The following is a 21492-nucleotide window of genomic DNA, read 5'->3' as shown; positions in this document are numbered from 1 at the left end:
CCATATTCATATGGGCCACAGAAATCAATTTAACATGCAAAATGATTACTATGTTACCCTGTATTTAAATAAGTGTTTATTTTTTCAAAAATCCCTAATTACTTAAAGGGAGATCAAAAGAGTAGAGAAAAGGGATGGGTGAGTGGGGGAGGAAAAATAGAGGGAAAGGAGAAATATGAGGAATGATACTGGCTAAATTATATTCTTATATTATGTGCACGTATGTATATTTAATAATGAACCCCACCATTGTGTATAATTATAATGTACCAATAAAAATATGGAGAAAAATCCTTGATTACTAGATAAACTCAGTATTCAGTGAGTGCCTATTACTTGCTTAGAAATATATGAAAATGGAAGTATGTAAGTGACTAGTAGAAAAATAAATGCATAAACCACAACATTTGGCATTTGTGGCTTTTTTTTTTTTTTTACCTTATTTGGCGATTTCAAAGGTGAGATGGCTATTTTATTTGGTGTCTGTGTTGTAGAATTTAAAGTTGATCCAATAACACCACTTTCTGATATTGTTATGGTCTTTGATGGAGTTCCAGGAGTAGACTGTGAAAGAACCCTACCTGCAAATGAGAGGCAGCACATCAGTTTGACTTTTTTCAATAATAGTATATAAATTTATGTGATGATCTATATCCACAAGGACTTCAGTATATGTTCACTATTTCATATGAATTACCATATGAACCTGAACACTTAACTAAATCCCTAATGCACTGTGGTGACCCTAGACAAAAACAATGATTCTTAATAATAGTTAGTATCAACTTACATAAATCTATAAAAACAATTCCACTTATATTCTCATCAATTTTGTCAAACTATAGCCATCAGAAAGTAAGCTCAGGACAATTAAGCAATGTGCCCTGTGTAACGCAGCTTCTAAAAGTCAGGACTTAATCCCAAGTCTTAAAACTTCAAACTCTGAATTCCACTATCTTCAATAGCTATCTTCCTATTGGAACTTAAATCATGAGTGTATGATTTAAATCCACACTTCAGAAACAATTATTAGACAGACTAACTTGAACATTTTCAGGTTGAACACTGTCTGATTTCAGACTGCCAAAAGGGACTAAAAAGTTTCTCCTAGCTACCCTTGCCAGATTTCATACTATGGCTTAGGGATTGGTAGTTATATTGGAATAAGATGAAATATCAGGAATTTTTATTCTAGGCAAGAAACTAATTCAAAGACATGATCATCAAACATACAGAAACAGAAAAAAAATTCAGCTCAACATTAAGAAGAACTTCAAATTTCCAATTACAATGACAAACAAACTCAGAACAATTAAGGAATATGCTCTGTGTGACACAGCTTGCTTTAATATAATGTGTCTCAACACAGATGAATTCTAAGCAGATGCTGACTAATCAAATCTACTGGCTAAAGAGGGAAGTTAAGCATCTAAGAAGTATGTTGTGAAGGTAGATAACTAAGTAATCTCTAAATTCCCCTCCAACCTTTAGATGCTATGATTGAACTTTTAGGTACAGCTAAAGATGAAGGAAAAAGGAAGAAAGGGAGGGAGAAAAGGAAAAAGAAAGAGGCTTTCTCTTTAAACAAAATAGAGGACTGATACATAACAGCTTCTGAGTTAATTTTCCTATTAAAATGCTAACATATACATTGTTTCTTTTAAAGTGAATTGAGTTTTACTATCATTTATGAAGTTTAAAATATTTTAAATATAATTTTCAAAACTTTTTGCAATAATTTATTGATGTTCCCTAATAAATTTCAGTTGAATGGTCTGTTGGAGATACATATAGATACACACACACATACATACACACATATTTTGGGTGCAGGGTTACCGTGATTGAACACGAAGGCACTCTACTATTGAGCTACACCTCCAGCCCTTTTAATTTTTGAGACAGGGTCTCACTAAGTTCTTCAGGCTGGCTTCAAACTTGAAATCCTCTGTCTCAGTCTCCTGAGTCACTAGTATTATAGATAATGTGTTGCTGCATCAGGAGTATATTGCTTTTTTTTTTTTAACCTGAATTACATCTTTATAAACCAAATGAATCTACATTAAATATTTTAAGAAAGTCAGCCTGAAGTTTGAGTCTGGCCTAAAGTAACACATTTGCCTTTCCAAAGTTATTACCTGTAGGCTAAGCCTGAATCCTCAACAACCATTATTAAAAAATTATTGTACCAATAAAGACAGTTTCACAAAATGCTCATTGTTTAAATATCACTTTAATTTCAAATTTGTCAGGCATTACATACCTTTCAGAAAATATTCTCATAGAAAATCCTTCCTGAGTATAATATCAAAAATAGGCCACATGAAGTAACTCACTTAAAAAACAGGGACAAAAATTTATTTTAAGTAGCAAAGAAAACTAAAACTTCACTTTAAAAAAAAATTCAGTATATAACTACAACTCTTATGATGAACAAAACAAATAAGCTGTTGATTTAGGAAGAGAGGTCTTTCTCTTTCTTTCATTTTTGATATCAGAGACTGAACCCAGGAGTACTTAATCACTGAGCCACATCCCCAAGTTTTTTCTTTTTAATTAGTTATACACCTTTTTAGTTTTTGAGGCAGAGTCTCACTAAGTTGCTTAGGGCCTCTCTAAGTTTCTGAGAATGATCTTGAACTTATGATCCTCCTGTCTCAGCATCCTGAGTCACTGTGATTACAGGCATGTGCCTGGCAAGAGAAGTCTCTTCTGAAAATTTGTATGACAACACAATGACAAATTCAGTTACACAGATATAACATGATTCCAAAGAAGGTAATTTCCACTAAATATTTTAAGATTTCATCAGATTTCCTTAAGAACCTTTACATCCTTTAAAATTCCAGCATTTCTGATTATCTGATTTCTAAATCCCTATTTATCCTTATCTCTGAAGACATATTCAAGCAAGTATCAAAGTTACAATTTAATCTTTTTTTTTTTAAGAGAGAGAGAGAGAGAGAGAGAGAGAGAGAGAGAGAGAGAATTTTTTTAATATTTATTTTTTGGTTATCAGCGGACACAACATCTTTGTTTGTATGTGGTGCTGAGAATCGAACCCGGGCCGCATGCATGCCAGGCGAGCGCGCTACTGCTTGAGCCACATCCCCAGCCCACAATTTAATCTTGAAATCAATTTAGAAGACCTTTATCTTCTACTGTCAGGTGATCTCCAAAAATCAAAAGAAACAACTCCAAAAGGCCTTGGATGAAATAAGCTGGGATTGGCATATTTGAACAAGGACAAATTCTACATGAGATTAATTCACTAGTGAATATCTTAACATTGTAATGAAGTTTGCTGTCATGAGGCAACCTGGTACCTTGTGAGCTCTGATAATGCAGAAGTCTGTATTTCATTTAACCATCTCCAAAGTTCTGTATGGTGATTGGTATTTACATTTTACAGAAATAAGATGAAAAAACAACATACTTATCCAAGATCACAGAGAAAATTAACAGAAGAGCCAAGAAGAAAACCCAAATCTTCAAACAGTTCTTACCATATCTCTATACTGCCTCCATGATATTCAATAACACACATTCACTGAACTACATCTAATTGCCAGAAAGTGTACTAGGTACTGGAGAGACAGGGAGGGAGAAGGGGCAGGAAAGAAACACAAATTAGAAATGATCATCAATATAGTGTGTGTGCACAGTACGACATTACTCTGCCTTAAAAAGGAAGGAAATTCTCTGACAACATACTATGGTATGGATGCACTTAATGGGTATTATAGTGAGTAAAATAAGCCAGTCATAAAAAACAAATATTATATGATTCTGTTTGTATCAGGTACATAGAGCAATTAAAACCGTAGAGACAGAAAGTAGTAGGGAGTTGCCAGAGGCTGAAGAGAGGAAGGAAGATGAGAATTACTGTTTAATAAATATAGTATTTCAGTTTTGCAAGATAAAAAAAAGTTCTAGAAATGCATGGGAATGACAGTTGTACAATAATGTGAATATACTTAATGCCAATGAACTAGACACTTATAGTACATTTTTTAAAGTTCTGAAACGCTTTATCACTGAGCTACACCCCCAACCCCTTTTTATTTATTTATTTATTTTATTTTGAGACAAGGCCTTACTAAGCTGCTTGAGATTCTCCTATCTCAACCTCCCACGCAGCTTGGATTACAGACATATGCCACCATGTCTGGCTTAAAGTTTTTAAAAAATAAGTTCATATAAAAAAAAGAATTAGACGGCAAACAAAAAACTACAATCAACAAAAATCGTAAGTGGGGCTGGGATTGTGGCTCAGCGGTAGAGCCACAACTTAGCAATCACAAGGCACTGGGTTCAATTCCTGGCATACACACACAAATAAAGATATGGAAAAAAATGAAAAAAAGAAAAATCATAAATGCTACAGGGAAACAAATAAGAAAGCCAAGTATTGTAATATAGTGTGACTAAAAGAACAAATTAAAAGCAAGTGTGATAAGTATTTGATAGGTAACACCAGGTTTTAAGGATACGTAAGATGGCTAGAGGAAGAATAACTGATCAACGGAGGTGCCCTTCAACAGATGAATGGATTAAAAAAATATGTTATATATTGCTCAGCCATAAAGAAGAATAAAAGTATGGCATTTGCTGGTATATGGAATGGAACTGGAAACTACCATGCTAAGTGAAATAAAACAATCCCAAAACCAAAATCCAAATGTTCTCTCTGATAGGCAGATGATAACATGATAAAAGGGGGTGGGGAGATAGAAGTTCACTGGATTAAACAAAGGGGAATGAAGAGAAGGGAGGGGCAATGAGAATAGGAAAGACAGTAGAATGAATCAGACACAACTTTCCTTTTTTCATATATGATAACATGACCAGGGTAATTGCACATCATGTACAACCACAAGAATGGGAAGTTACGCTCCATGTATGTATGATACGTGAAAATGCACTGTACTATCAAGTATATCTAAAAAGAATTTTAAAAAGAGAGAAAGATAAGAGTAATTAACTAAACCCAGGAATCAGACACTTTCTAATGCAAAAAACAAAATGGATAAATTAGCCAAAGGAAGAGCAAAGAAAGGTGTTCCATGTAAAAGGAACTGGAAGCACCAAGACCCTTAGTCCTGATAGAATATGATCATTTGGTGATCTCTCAAAATAGATAAATCAGTAGGCTTGGAGCTAATAAGATGAAAAGCACACATTAGATCAAAAATGTTTTTAATGCTAAGAAAGCACTGTCATTTGAACTTAATCTTGATGAATGAAGGCCAAGAAATAAATAAGGCCAAGAAAATTTTAAGCAAGGGTACGGCATAAACAGATTTACATTTTAGAAAACTCATTGTATACAAATATGTTTACCTTGATTAAAAGACAGAAAAGAGATGCAACTTAAATAAGAAGCTCAAAAATCGTTTTAAAAAAAAACAACCTTAATGTACTATGAAAGAATATTAGTTGAAATACAAAAATGATGAAACCTATAGTTCAATAGAACAGTTACATTGGTGGTTTAAAATTTGGCTTATATGCTTTTGCTTGTTGTGATATGATGGATTGAACCTACGGGTTCTTTACCACTGAGCTATATCCCCATCCCTTTTTATTTTTGAGGCAGGGCACAGCTAAGCTGCTAAGGTTGGCCTGGAACTTGTGATCTTCCTGTTTCAACCTACAAAGTTGCAGTGTGTGCCACACTGCCCAGTCAGATTCCAGGTATTTTAAAAGGCTACACAAAATCAGTTAAAAGGTGAAATTATTCCCCCAAACTAAACTTTATAACAACAATCTAGTGAAATTTAACAAAATTCTATCTCTGTACTAATTTTAGTGGTACTATGGTCTGTCTGCAATTAAAAGGTGAAGTTATGTCTGCAATACATCATAAACGACCCAAAAATGGACATTCAAGATAGTCCACGATAGTAGTCAAGGTGAACTCTTGATATAGCCAAAAATTCATTCAGACACTCTGAAAACACTACAAATGTTGACATATAATCCCCCCACACAATAAAAATTTGAAATGACTCTCAAACTCAAAATAGTTATGAGCCAGGCACAATGATATATACCCGTAATCCCAGACACTAGGGAGGCCAAGGCAGGAAGATTGTAAATTCAGCCTCAGCAATTTAGCGGAGTTCTTAGAAACTTAATAAGAATCTGTCTCAAAATAAAAATTAAAAAGGGCTGAGGATGTAGTTCAGTGGCCAAGTGCCTCCAGATTCAATCCCCAGCACCCAAAATGGGACATGGGGGAAAAGAACATTAAAGAACACTGCATGCAACAGTCCTTTTGTTTAACTCATTCAACCTATGCAAAACCTCCTAGGGGATTAGTGGCCATTTTTCATCAATTTTTTTAAGTCTTACTTACTTTAAGCCAATTATACCCTACTTCCTGAACCAGCCCCAAATCCAATTTCCTTCCAATCTTGCCTCTGGGGCCATATTTCACACCTACTCTAGCCCTCATGACATCAGCCAGCCTCCTATACCCTCATGAATCTCTACTGATAGCTAACAGAAAAATACTCACTGTAATTACCCTTATACTATCATCTTTCCATCCCCTTTCATACTCACTAAAGAAGTGTAGGGAGAAGCCCTACAAATTTGTCATTCCAAAAAAATGACAAATTACTGCCACTGACTTCAGAGTTGCCTATTGCTATATCTTTAAATTTACTAAAGACTCTAATAAGTGGTTTAAGGTGGATTTTTTGTTGTTGTTTTGTCTTAGCTTTTTTCCCCCCTTTTTGGTTCTTAGTCCCCATAGCAAGTGGTTTAAATATTTATACTAGGATTAGTTAACAGTTAAAGTACCATCTTCAAGAATACACATGTCAAAGAATGGGTAATTAGCACTTGAAAGTCTTTAGTCAAAAGGCTACTATTCAGGTGTTACACTTTTTCATTAAAAAAAAAAAAAAAAGCAAGAGTAATGTTAGTATAACTCTGAATTAAAGACCAATCCCTCACCACGGTTGTGTGATTCTTTCCTAGAAGAACTGAGCTGCTTGCACAGCAGAGTGAGAGTTGGCCTAACCAAGCCATTATAGAAAGACAGGTAAAACACAATTAATGGTGTCTGCAAGGGAGCTATAATGATGAGTCATGGACTCTATGTTGAGTAAAGAAGAATTTAAGGACAGAAAATGTGATTATTAAAGAGAAAATGGAAGAATCAGGAGATCAGAGATTTCCAAGTCAAAAATAGCTGGTTTGGGAGTACAAAGGCAGGTAGGCTAAAGAAAAGACAAATGGAACACCTGAAGTCCAAATTTCTGAGGTGGTTCAGTTACTGGTGATAAGAAATTTTTAAGTACATAATAAAGGATAACTGGGTAACATTAAGGAATATGCTGATAAAAGTAATATAGCTAAAATCCTGTTATCACTTAAGTAATTACTACCACTGTGATAATTTTCTTTTCAAAGAAAACTGCATGTAGAGAATATTAAAATGCAAAAACCAAAAAAAAATTAAAACTGAAATCATGAAATACTATTTCTAATATGCACTAAATGAAATCTACTTGACTTAGTACATGTGCATTATAGACAAACTTAGTTCAAATTCCAGCTCAGCCATTTACTAGCTGAGTGCCTCCATTTCCACACAGGAAACGTCACTAGATGTAAAAAGCTAAGAATGGCAAATACTAAATACTACATAAATGTTAGCTTGTATTTCTAGAGTTTAAGACTTTGTTATTTTCATGGTAAATTTCTAAACACACAAGAGACTAAAATGATGGACTGATTTGCAGATAAGGCATTTTGCTTGAAGCACTCACTTAATAACATTTCCTATCAAAGTAGGTTGGTTTATAATAAGCTATACTATTGCATAAAACATTTTAAGGTGGCAGATCAGTCTTCTTTAAATCTAAAAGAAAGGTAAATATACAACTTAATAAACTGTAAAGAAATATAACCTGCAATGACTGATGGTGATACTTGAGTTGTCTGTCCTGTAACTGCTTTACTATTAATTGGTTTTGCAAAGATCAGCTTCGTGATTACTGGACCACAGGTTGGTGTTCGAGGCTTCTTAGCAATCTGAAACATACAAATAACTATGAAGACCATTTATTTCTATAAAACACCTATTCAATCAAATTAGACAAAAGATATGTATACAGTAGTAGCACATGTGAAGCTAGCCCATTTAACAAATTTTATTTATGTAATGTTAAAAACATTTAAAATGCAGCCATTCACCAAAATATTAATATAATCCCATCCACAAGTCCATATATAATGCTTTTGCACTTTATTATAAATCTTTATATTAATCTCTTAGTATATGATGAAAAGCAAATTAATTTCGCAAATTAATGTTTAACATTATGCACAGAAATATTCTTTTTCAAATTAAATTATTCAAGAGTAATAAGATGGAATAGAATAAGTTAAGAAAGTATAGTGCAAATGATGAAACCAATAATATATATAATTACACTGGCCCCGGACGCAAAATATAAAAACATTAAAGATAATCTTATGATTAGCTTTTCAACTTTAGATCTATATATCAGTAGATAAAGAGAGAACTGAACAAAAAAGTCCTAGGATACACAAAGAGACAAGTTTGGTAGAACAAAGACCATTATAAAGAAAAAGGCTCTGAAATACTGTTTACTGTAACTAAAATTCCTTGAAGGGTGGGTCTTTTATTCATTTTGATCTGAAGTTATATACTGGATTGCTGACTTGGAACTAAAATTCTCCACCAATCAAGGAAGGTAGAGGTAACCAATGTTTTATACTGAAATCATTACCACACACAAAGACATAATGTCTTCTAAAGATACAGAAGCATAAATTTACCTATGATTGAAAATAACTATAAAACTTTAGTGCATGAAGGACATTAAATATTAATTTTATCTTCTGGCAAGTAAGAACATTGAGGCCCTGAAAATACTATTTTTTATTGGAAATGATGACTCAAATGAATAAACACAACCAATGGCAGAAATAGAACAGAAATTGTAAACAGATCACAGAACTAGAAAATATGAGTTCTTTGTGCTCAAATTATAAATTAATTAACACCTTATCTGACACTCAGAATAAATTACTTTACACTTAGAACATATTACTGAGGGTTGGGGATGTGGCTCAAGCGGTAGCGCGCTCGCCTGGCATGCGTGCGACCCGGGTTCGATCCTCAGCACCACATACCAACAAAGATGTTGTGTCCGCCGAGAACTAAAAAAAATAAATATTAAAAATTCTCTCTCTCTCTCTCCTCTCTCACTCTCTCTTTAAAAAAAAAAAAAAAAAAAAAAAAAAAAAAAGAACATATTACTGACACATAAAATGTATGTGAAATATAAATCACTTTTTAAAAAAGAAAATTCATTAATGTTAAAAAATACTCAGCTTGAAAAACTATGACACACCCAAATAAATTCATAATTGTACTTTAGAAAGTTGATGCAATATAGACATAAGGTAGAAATATTTCCCAAATGTTTACAGACTGAAAACTCAAAGTCAGAATTTCTTCTGTATACATGGTATTAATGATCTTGAGAAGTAGATGTTGATGTTCTTAGACATACATACGTAGCAATAAATAACCTTATCTATAAAACCCAAAAGTTTAAAATATTTCTTCCTTTTTTATCTGAGTTTCATAATCAAATGACTGTAAGAATACTTACCAAGAAGGAAAACCTATACACAATACAATAAAAAGTACACCTAATTATTCAAATGAACAATCTTTCTCACCCATGTGGTTGTATTTCTTTAGTAAAATACTGCTGAAAATATCAATTCCAGTTCTGTTAAGGAACCATAATTTTGTGTATTATGAATTCTAGCTACCCTAGAACAGAATTTCTTCACTAAGTAAAACAAAATATATGATTTTTTTTTTTTTTTTTGTGGTGGTGGTACTGAGGATTGAACCAGAGGCACTTTATCACTGAGCTATATCCTATCACCAAGACTACCCTTTTGTCCTTAATTTTAAATAGGGTCTCCCTGTTATTGCTTAGGGCCTCACTTCATTGTTGAGGGTTGCCTTTAACTTGCAATCCTCCTGCCTCAGGCCTCCACATCACTGGGATTTTAGATGTGAGCCACTGCACCCAGCTAGGATCAGTTTTTAACAAGAGTACCTGGGTTAGCAGATTAAGACAAAAATGAAAAAAAAAAAAAAGAATGAAAGAAAATTTGGAAATAAGGTAGTCAGACCATCAAATAATCCATACAAGTAATTTTTGGCAGTGTGTTTGGCATTATTTAGGAGATAATAAATAGTTACAGATTGCTAGCTAGTTACTACTTTTATATCCTATGAACACAAAACAGGGAAAGTGTAAATATCTGTAACTGAGCATGACTACACCTCTCTTACTACATCTGACCTCAACTGATACTTCTTTCCTTCACTTTTGAAGATGGAACTCTTTCTTCAACTCTTACCTGCTATCCATACCCTAATAATTTCAATACTCATTAAACTTAAGACAACACTAAGGACTGCCAGGGGGAAAAACAGAGAATCATATTTTATTTATATATATATATTTTTTTTGAAGTATAAACCCCAATATTCTGATGTCTAAAGCAGAAAAACATAGATTTGTAGTTTTTTGGGTTTTTTTCAAAGTGCTTCAGAGTTTTGTAGGTTATTTCTGAGTTAGAAATATTTAAGTTGCCTAAAAGTAACTGGGTAAACATAACAATATTCTAAATAAATTTCTTCTGTTTTCTGTTATTTTTTTCAATTTTATTATTATATTTTAAACTTAAGTTCTTTTTAAAATAAATAGAATTGGGTTCTATAAAAGCAACAACAATAAAATAAGTTACAAAAAATATTTTTATTGTCAGGACTTAGTAAATTATAGTAGAAAACTAGAGGATACAAGTATACCAGTTTTTGAATGATATGTATAAACTTCTCTCATAAGTGAAAAAAATGGCATTCTGATTTATGTCATCAGTTTCTTGTAAACATTATAATGAGGATCAACACTGCTAGAAGTCTAAAACAGAAAATAAGTTTTAAAACTGAAGACAAGAAGCTTGATGGTGATAAGATATCACATCCAAGATATCATCCTTGGCAAAAATAAGAAGTAAAAAGAAGTCAAAGATAAGTGAGATGACAATGAACAAGAAGTAAAAAAAAAAAAAAAAGAAATGTTTAACAGTGGCAGAAAGGAAATGGGCAATTACAAAGTTTGAGACGTCTTACAACATTCTTAAAAGCAAAGTCCATTAAATGCAAGTTTCTAATTCTTTGCTAACACAATAACTAAAACATTACTTCTAAATATCATTTGAGAGTCTAGAAAGAGCAAGTTCTCACAAACTTTCCTATTTCCTCATACACTTTCTTTACCACTTAAACTCATGCCTTCTCCTTTTCTCTAAAAGGCAATTCTTTCAAATAGGGAAATATTTTCTAGTCACAGATGAATCATTTTTTAAGAGTAGCAGTGGCCTTTTGGGGCATAAAAAACTGAAAACTATTAATGTATGTTCTATAACCTGAAAACTATTAATGTATGTTATTTAGGGTCCTAATCATACTAGGTACTATGTTGAAGAATCCTCAATGTTTTGAGAACCATAGAGTCCTATGTGATTCTTTATAATCAATAGCCATCTTAAGCTAAAATGAAAAACTAGAAAAGTAATCGACCTAAAATTCTACAGCTGGTAGGTAACAAAGGGCAACTCAAACCCAGTTGTTCCAACTCTAAAGCCTATGTCATCCTCCACCATATGCCACTCATTCCCACACTGCAAACATGAATGATGGCGAAGTATCTCCAAGAAGAGACACTCATTGGCCAGCATACACTACTACTGGCTACTACTACTGGGTTTCTCGGAGCAGCAAACTATTTCTAGCCTTTGACAATCTGTTAACCCCAAAACAATTTTGACAGAATGATTTTTTGATAGCTCTGCAGCAAGTCCAGTGTCTTTGAACCAGCAAAACATCCTTGTAACCAAACTACCACTAAAAATAAAATATATTTTCAAATGAATAAATGGCTATAAATATACTAATTTGAAATTTAGCCAAAAATTTAGTTTGTTCTAAGTTTTCTGGAAATGTTTTCCTAAGCATTAGACATATCAAACGTAAAAACAACAAAAAACTCACACAATTACTTAAAGCAACAGTCAAAAGAATTCAGTAATAGCTTTGCAATTAATAACCCTACATAAACACAACTATGAATCAGTTTAACTTTTTTTTTAACATGCATTTTAATTAATACGCCCCCTTTTTTTTTTTTTTTTACCTGTACTGTTTTTAACTGTTGGGTCTGTAACACAGAGGGCTGAGTTGTAGTATTAATCAGTTGACTTCCTGGGGTCAATGCTGAGACACCAATGACAGGTTTCACCTCTGGCCTCCCTCCAATGGTAACTACTTTAATTTGCTGCGGTGGTAACTTAGCATCTCCTGACTGGGCCTGAGTTGTAACTTTCTGAGCATGGGGTAGTTGACTATGGGGTAGAGCTAAAACAATTGGTGAACCAGACTTGCCCAAAGTTGTTAAAATTAACTTCTGTCCATCTGGTTTAAGGGTCTGATTGCCAAGTTTAAGATCAGATGTCTGTTTGTTTAAAATAATCTGATTGGCTGATATAGTCACAGGAGTCTGAGCACCAAGTTTTTGAAGGCCACTTGGAAAAGCTGGTTTCACTGTGGTATTAGAATCTGCTTTAGTAATTGTGGTATTCACTGCAACTTGGTTAGTGTGGTTACTGTACACTGTGATTGGTTCCGAGGAAATGGGCGTGGCTGTAGAGTCACCAGTAGAATTTATGTTGACAATTTCTTCCAGTTCTGTCTCCATGGGAATTGGGGATGAAACAATAACAGCCTCAATACTATCATCATCCACTAAAGTTATACCAGTGTCCATTATCTCCTCTGGAAGCAAACTATTCACCTCAGCTGGCACCACCTCCATGATCGTTCTCCTGCTAGAAAGGTGATCAGGTGCTGTAATAAAAGTTGAAAAATGATTAACTTACTAAGTTTCTAAACAGACTTAAGGAAAAATATTCAAGAAAAATGCAAATAACAAACCAACCATTTTTAAAATTGATATGAAATTAAATGAAGAATATTCCTGATACTTATTTGGATTAAATCATTTTAACACATCCTTAGCCTTCAAGAATCTAAAATATAAGCTGCATAGGGTGCAGACCTAGAAGTAAACATTCTTACTCACCATGTGTCAATGCAAAAGTAATCATGTATTCAGGCAACAAGTAACAATCACACCAAATACCTTTCCAATGCCCTCTAATAAACTTTTTAATCTCTGACTTGCCTGATTATCTTACTTCTTCCCACTTTCTTTATCGACTCATTGACAGACTTGAAAACTGCTGATTCAGACAGAAATAAGGATGTAAATATTAACAAATAAGAAAATATCTTCAGATTTCCAACTAGGTCCTATAGTCCCCCCATGAGAATACTATACTGTTTATATAAATCCATTAAATGCCCAAGTTAATGTTAAAGGCATTTCTAGAATAATTCATCTCAGCAAATGTAGATCAAATGGCTTATGTGGCCCAAGCCTGGTCAATTAACTTCACACTGTGGAAACTTTTATCTGGAAAGATTCTTAAATCCTCCTCAGCCATTTAAAGCGTCAAATGGGGAAGGAACTGTTTAAGAAGTACACAGCCAGTCCCTATAGAGGAAAAAAAAAAAAAAAGGTAATAAATAATAAAAGATTCTGACAAATCAGAACAGTGACACTATAGTCAGAGGTCATGTAAAATTTCCAATCAATAAGTGTGTTCCATTATCTTCATATAGTAAAGATAGCACATCAATTTTATAAAAGACTAAATAGCAATGCGCTATCTACTCAAAGAACATCCAAGATCCATTAGAGCCTAATAAACAACTCATTCATTTCTTCCCTTTTTAAAAAAAGAAATCTAAAATATAAGACCTATCCCAAGATTAACACATACAAGTCACACATTTTACTTATTAGCATTGGCAAATACTACTACTGCCCAAATAAACCATCAATAGTTAGCACTTACTATGTAGAAGTGATGGCATAATTTATCCTGTCCACAATTCTGATATGAGTACCATTATCATCCCCATTTTACAAATGAGAAAATTTGGAAATATTAATTAATCTTCTCAAAGTCACATAGAGCTAGTGAAAGGTAGAGTCAGGATACAAACTCAGATTTTTTTTTCTTCTTCTTCTTCTTCTTCTTTTTTTTTTGAATTACGAGGGACTGAACTCAGGGATGCTCTACCGCTGGGCTAATTCCCAGTCCTTTTAAAATTTTTTATTTTATTTTTGAGACTGGGTCTCACTAAGGTTCCCAGGCTGGCCTTGAACTTGCAGTCCTCCTGCCTTAGCTTCCTGAGTAGCTGGAATTAATCATGTGCCACCTAGCCTGGCCACACTTATAGGTTTACATGATACCAAAGTTAAATTATCCTAAATTTTAAGAGGGAAGGAGGAGGGATGGAAAAAAGGAAATACTAGGAAATGATATTGTTATGCTGTGTATAAATATGTAACAAATCCCACCGTTATGTACAATTATAAAGCACCAATTAAAAAATATGTGAAAAAATTAACTTAAATGTTTACCACTAGTAGTTTAAAATGGAGAAAAAAAAAATAAGCCTTCTTTTTTAGAGTCAGCTCCCTATCCTGAAATCCTACGCTATACAACTGCTGCTTTATCCCCTTTTTGCTCATACTAAGACTTCATATTGGGGCTGGGGCTGTAGCTCAGTGGTAAAGCGCTTGCCTTGCATATGTGAGGCACTGGGTTCAATCCTCAGTGCCACATAAAAATAAATAAAGATACTGTGTGTTTATCTACAACTAAATAAATATTTTTTAAAAAAGACTTCATATTCATAGAATCATAAATAGATGTTCCTCAACATCTGAAGGAGTTATGTCCCAATATATCTATCCTAAGTTGAAAATACATTATAAGTCATGACTTCAGAGTGACTCTGGAGGTTGAGGCAGGAGAATTACAAATTCAAGACCAGCTTCAGCAATTTAACGAGGCACTAAGCAACTTAGTGAGACCCTGTCTCAAAATAAAAAATAAAACAAGTGGGGATGAAGTTCAATAGTAAAGCACCCCTGGGTTCAAAATCCAGTAACAAGAGAAAATAATACATTTAATACACCTAAACTACTGAACTCCACCTGGCAACACAGTACACTGTAGAGAACAGTTATTTTCCCTTTGGATTGTGTGGCTGACAAGGACTACAGATTGCTGCAGCTGCCCAGCGTCACAAGAGTATGTTACAAAATATCACCAGCCTGAGAAAAGAACAAAATTCATAAAGTAGAAAAATTCTAAGTAGAACTGGTGTTAAGTTGCAAACCCTATTATGTACTTATAACATAAAACAATCATATAATATGAGCTTTTTCTCTCAACATACTTGTGTGTGTGTGTGTGTAGTATCAGGGATTGAACCCAGGTATATTCTACCAATGAGCTACACTCCCACCATGTTTATTTTTTTATTTTGAGATGCTCTAAATTGCCCAGGCTGGCTTCAAACCTGTAATCCTCCTGTCTCAGCCGCTGGGATTACAGGCTTGTGCCATCACACCCAGTTCTAGCTTTTAAAAATTATCTTTTTTTTCATTTTTTTTTTTTTTTTTGTGTGATGCTGGGGATTGAACCCAGGGCCTTGTGCTTGTGACGCAGGCATTCTACCAAATGAGCTATATCCCCAGCCCTTAAAATTTATCTTAATTGTTATCCTTATTAGTACTGTTTCCTTTCCACTGCTAAATAATATTTTACTGTATAAATATATCCCAATTTGTATATACATTCACCTGAAAATGGGATATTTGATTGTTTCTGGTTTGGAACTATCATGAATAATACTGCTATGAACAGTCAAGTTCAAGTTTTTACAGATATACTTTTTTCTTTTCCTTCTCTTCCCTTTTGCAGCACTGGTGATAGAACCCAGGGCCTTAGGCATGCTATGCAAGCACCCTACCACTGAGGTTACGTCCCAGAGCTTAATTTCTTTCAAATAAATACTTAGAAGTGGAATTGCTGCGTCAAAGTAAGCTCCTCCACCAGACACAGGGGATCAAACCCAGGGCTTCAGAGATGTTAGGCAAGTGCTCTAACACAGAGCTATACTCCAGGCCCAATAAATATATATTTTTAAATTGTATTTTACTTTATATCACTGCCTTATAATTATAAGTAATAGCTAGATTCATTATGCTATATTTGTACAAGCACAAAACATAGTTTAGTAGATTTCATTCCCCAGTACTTACCCAGCTGCTCCATATCCTTGTCAACAATTGGTACTATCAGAAGATGGGCACGATCATGCATACCTGTAATCCTAGCAGCTTACCAGGCTGTGAGGCAGAGGACTGTGAGTTCAAAACAGCCTCAGCAAATTAGCAAGGCCCTAAGACCCTAAACAACTCTGTAAGACCCTGTCTCTAAATAAAAAACAAAAAAGGGCTGGGGATGTGGCTCAGTGGTTGGCTGCCCATGGGTTAAAAAAAAAAAAAAAAACAGGTAATATCAGTTTTTTGTTGGTCTTCTTAATTTTAACCATTCTAATGGATGTGAAGTGACATTGCAATGTGCTTTTTTTCCTTTCCTTTTTGTTGCACTGGGGATCAAACCTAGGACCTCATGCATGCTAGGCAAGCACTCTACCATAGTTGCATATCCCCAGACCCTCACTGTAATTTTTATTTATAACTTGCAAGTTGACTAATTGGGTTTTTAGTCTTATTGAGTTGGATTAGTTCTTTAAAAATATTGCAAAATCACCAGGCATGGTGGTACACACCTGTAATCCCAATGACTAAGGCAGGATGATAGCCAGCCTCAGCAACTTAGTGAGACCTATCTCAAAAAGTAAAAAGGGCCAGGGATATAGCTCAGTGGAAGAGTGTCCTTGGGTTCAATTCCCAGTACAAACACACACTGCATAATCATCAGTCATAATAACATGTAGTTCAAAGGAACCATTAGGGTTTGGAACTCCAAAGTAGTAGTGGCACTTCTTTAAATTAATGTTCATGTTTACACGTGACTCTTCATGATCTGAAGAAACCCTTTCAGCACTTATGGGCATTCACAGTACAGGCATATAAAAATATCAACCTCAATTACACATTCAGCAGTGAAGTCTTAACAGCATACAACAAAGGGCTCCAAAAACAATGTCAGGTTAACTTTCTTCCCCTACTACAAACCTTTCCCAAATCCCATCAGTTGAATCTGGATGCCCCACCCAGACCTACCAAAGAGATAGGTCTGTATCCATCAAAGCCATGAAAATCTGACTCCTTCCTTTCCTTAAGGTTCTCCCATCATATTTTAGGCACAGAAGTAGAGCCTTTAGTCCTCTTTAAGGATGGGGAAACCACAACCCAACCCCTATTCATCTTTCTCCTTAAAGCACCAGAAGTCAAGGAGTCAGATGAGGGAAAGAAAGATCAAAACACAGGGAGACAGTGACTCTACACTAGTAAGCAAAGCTTTGCATTTCTTTTGAGTTTCAAGCATTCACCCCTGGAGCTCAATCAAATTTCTAAGAATTTCAATCCATACTGAGTTCCCTATCCTCACTGCTGACACCATTTTCCCAGTTCTGAGGGCTTTTAACTCAGTAGCCACAGGTACAATGCCTTTCAGCAAGGGCCATGGAGCTGAGTTCCCCATGTTCAATAACCGAAACATCATCCAGATGGCCTATTTCAGTCCTCTCAGTTAAGCCTGTAAACATTCATTATCAGTAGCACTTCCTCTGCCTCAACTGTCCTTGCTCACCAGCTGGATGAGACCATTTGCCACCAGATGCCAGAGTCTTTTCATATCTCTTCTCCTAGCCCACAAGGCCCTCACCCTTCCATTTTTAGAAAGCCATGCCTCTATCAGAACTCCATTCTCATGGCCAAAACTGTCCAGAACTAAGAGGGGTCTGAGATCGTATACCCTCTTTGCAAGCTAACAAGTAGTCAGTTATTGTTTCATAAATACTAGCAGAAGACACAGTAACCTTGGGTCAGAGACAAAGGATATATTACTCACAGCATAGCAAGGGTCACAAGCATCATATATGTATCACCCTTGGCCACCAAGTCTCACAGGAAAGACATGAAAGAGTCTAGATAGATCTGCACATGCAGTGGGGTTTATATCATAATTGAAAAAACCTGAGCTTAGGGAACCCAAATCTTTTATAATGGGTTGAAACAAACCTTCCTTGTCCCCAGGGGAAGATATTATCTTTATTATACTGGATGATAAGCAAATATGCCTTTTGCTACAGTAGGAGACACTAAAAGGACTGTTACCGCCTCATTTGCAAGAACTGCAGAAATGCAAAGACCCATAGATAATTGTCTCCCAAAAGTATCTCTTATTTATCTTAGCAATGTTATGTACTTCATGTTATGTATCTCATGTTTTTGATATTTTATAAATGACTTTGTTTTCCATTTTCTAATTGTTTGTCATGAGTATATAGAAAATTCACTTTTCTATATTGTCCAGGTATCAATACCTACTATCTATTGCTTCTGTATTTTTCTATACAGATTCCTTAAGATTCTCAACAAAGACAATCTATGCTGCCTGCAAGTAACAACTGTATTTCTCCCTTTCCAATCTGCATGTCTTTTATTTCTTTTGCTTACTACACTTGCTTGGGCTTCCAGTAAAATGTTGACTTGAAATGGGCTGGGGATGTAGCACTTGCCTGGAATGTGCAAGGCCCTGGGTTCAATTCTCAGTACAGGGAAAAAAAAAAAAATCAATACTAAAAATGACAAGGGGCTGGAGTTGTAGCTCAGTGGTGGGGGACTTGCCTAGCACCTGTGAGGCACTGGGTTCAATTCTGCATATAAATAAATAAATTAAATTAATAAATTAAATAAATTAAATTAATAAATAAAACAAAGGTCATGGAAAGCATACACACACACACATACATATATATTTTTTAAAATGATGAGAGCAGACATCCTTGCCATATTCCCAATCTATTAGTTGTTTTCCTTTACAAAGTTGAAAAAGAACTTCTATTCCCAGTTTACTGAGTTATTTTAAAAATCATAAATGGATAATTGTCATGCTTTTTCTGCTACTAAGATAGGTTTTCATATGTGAATTTTACTATTTATTATTATTTGCAATTATAATTATTATTATTGAACCCAGTGGTAAGCACTCTACCACGGAGCTTGATCCCCAATCTCCCAGGGTTTTTTTGTTGTTTGTTTGTTTTTTGGTACTGGGGGCTAAACTCAGAGGCACTCGACCACTGAGCCACATCCTCAGCCCTATGTTGTATTTTATTCAGAGACAGGGTCTCACTGAGTTGCTTAGTGCCTCACCATTGCTGAGGCTGGCTTTGAATTTGCTATCCTCCTGCCTCAGCCTTCTCGAGCCACTGGGATTACAGGCATGCACCACTGTGCCCAGCCCCCAGCCTCCTTTTAATTTTTATTCTGAGACAGGATCTTACGTTGCAGAGGCTGTCCTCAAATTTGCAATCCTCTAGCCTCAGCCTCCCAAGTAGCTGGAACTACATGTGTGTGCTACTGAGCCTGGCTTATGGGAAGGTTTTTTAAACTATACATTCAAATTCTTTAATAGGTCCAGGGTTTTTTGGGTTATCTTCTTCTTCTTGAGTGACCTTTAATATTTGATAGTCTGTGTCTTTTAAGGTGTTTATGTATTTCCCATAAGTTACCAAATTTACTATCATAAAGTTATATATAATATTCTTTTATTTCAAATATGTAGAAATGTTCTCTCATCATTTGTCATACTGGTAATTTGTCTTTCTTTTCTTTTTTGATTATCATGGTTGGAGATTTATCAATTTTATTGACCTTTTCAAAGAGCTATTTTGGGCTTCATTGATTTTTTTCAACTGTACATTTTTCACTTGACTATTATCTTTATCACCTTCCTTCTGCTTACTTTAGGGTTAATTTGTTTTGTTTTGTTTTTCCTAGAATCTTAAGATGAAAGCAGAGATCAGAATTCAGCAAACCGCAACCTAAAAGTCAAATCAGGCCTAGGACCTATTTCTATATTGCTCTCCATCTAAGAATGGCTTTTTTACATTTTTAAATGTTTGAAGGGGAAGAACAATATGTGACAGATTTACATGGCCTGGAAAGCCTAAAATATTTGCCATCCTGGCCCTTTACAGAAAATGTTTGTCAACCTCTGGCTTAAACTCATTTTAAACCTTTCATTTATACAATAAGTCTCTAATATTTATTTAAGTTTTTCCGGAAGCTGTTTTAAATACATTCCCTTATTTCAATGTTCTTATTATGATTCATTTAGAATGTTTTCAAATATTCCTTGTGATTTTGCCTTTGATATATGGATAAAAGGATGCTATTTAATTCCCAAATATTTGGAGATTTTCTAGGTATCTTATAATCATCAATATCTAATTTAATTCATTATTGTCAGAATATAATTCTCTATATCATCATTTGAAATAAGAGATTTATTTTAAGACTCAGTGTAGGCTCTATCTTGGTGACTATCCCATGTATTAATTCAAAAGAACATGCATTCTGTAGTTGCTGAGGATAGTGTTCTATAAATGTTAATTAAGTCCAGCTGTTTGATAATTTTTCATATTTTTCAATACTCATTTTTTATTGTTCTATCAATTACTAAAAGAAGGTGTCAAAATCCCAAATATGGCTCAGTTTGTGACACATACCTGTAATCCCTGAAAATCTCTAAGGTAGAGGATCTCAAGTTTTGAGGCCAGCCTGGGCAACTTAGAAAGACCCTATCTCAAAATCAAAAAATAAGGACTGGGGAAGTAGCTCAAAGGGAGAACACTCCTGGGTTCAATTCCCCAGTACTGGAAAGGAAAAAAAAAATCCCAAATATGATGGTGGTTTTGCCTATTTCTCCTTTGTGCATTTTTACTTCATATATCTTAAAGCTCAATTATTAGAACATGGATTTTTTTGTTTGTCTTGTTAAAAAAGACTAGGAGTTATATGAGTAGAAGTCTCTCTTTGAACTAGGAGCAGAGTTCAAACTTCTTACAAGAAAGGGTCTGATTGGTTTGGCCAGTCTCTATGTAACATAGGACTATGTAGAATTCCATAGCCAGGAAAACCCATATGCCATTGAACAGAACAGATGATTATTGCCTTATGATTAGACAGCCTTATCTGTTTCAATTAGGGTCACATGCAGGGTGGGTTTAGTGGTCTATGCTAAAAGAACTCTCAAAAGGAGTTTGTGGGCATGACAGGAAAAGGGTTTGGCTATTTAGTTACATGAATCATACCCTAATTTTATCCCTTAGGAATGGAAGCTGTGTATAAGCACATGCGTCCTCATCATCATTGTGTTGAGAAAAACTCAAAGAAAACAGAGGATCTTCATAGACCAAGATTGCTGAAAAGCTTTAGTTCACTTCATATGTGAGGG

General features: G+C 34.6%; 1 protein-coding gene across 6 annotated transcripts in view; it reads right to left on the bottom strand.

Annotated features, from left to right (window-relative positions):
- Window positions 1-21492, bottom strand: part of Lin54 (lin-54 DREAM MuvB core complex component) — a 75188-nt gene that overhangs the window by 44419 nt on the left and 9277 nt on the right. For 3 of the 6 annotated variants that reach the window (XM_026409011.2, XM_026409012.2, XM_026409010.2), the window contains exons 2-4: window positions 12273-12982; window positions 7926-8049; window positions 439-581 (exon numbers count right to left, since the gene is read on the bottom strand). In XM_026409011.2, the coding sequence (XP_026264796.2) occupies window positions 439-581; window positions 7926-8049; window positions 12273-12950 (945 nt within the window). In that variant the 5' untranslated portion in view covers window positions 12951-12982. The remainder of the gene's footprint in view (window positions 1-438; window positions 582-7925; window positions 8050-12272; window positions 12983-21492) is intronic. The other 3 variants (XM_026409014.2, XM_026409016.2, XM_026409015.2) reach the window with 1 other exon arrangement.

This window comes from Urocitellus parryii, chromosome 10 (assembly GCF_045843805.1).
Source record: "Urocitellus parryii isolate mUroPar1 chromosome 10, mUroPar1.hap1, whole genome shotgun sequence".
NCBI classification, from domain to species: Eukaryota; Metazoa; Chordata; class Mammalia; order Rodentia; family Sciuridae; genus Urocitellus; species Urocitellus parryii.
Note: the sequence above shows the minus strand (reverse complement) of the source record. Positions and strands in the feature narration are given on the sequence as shown.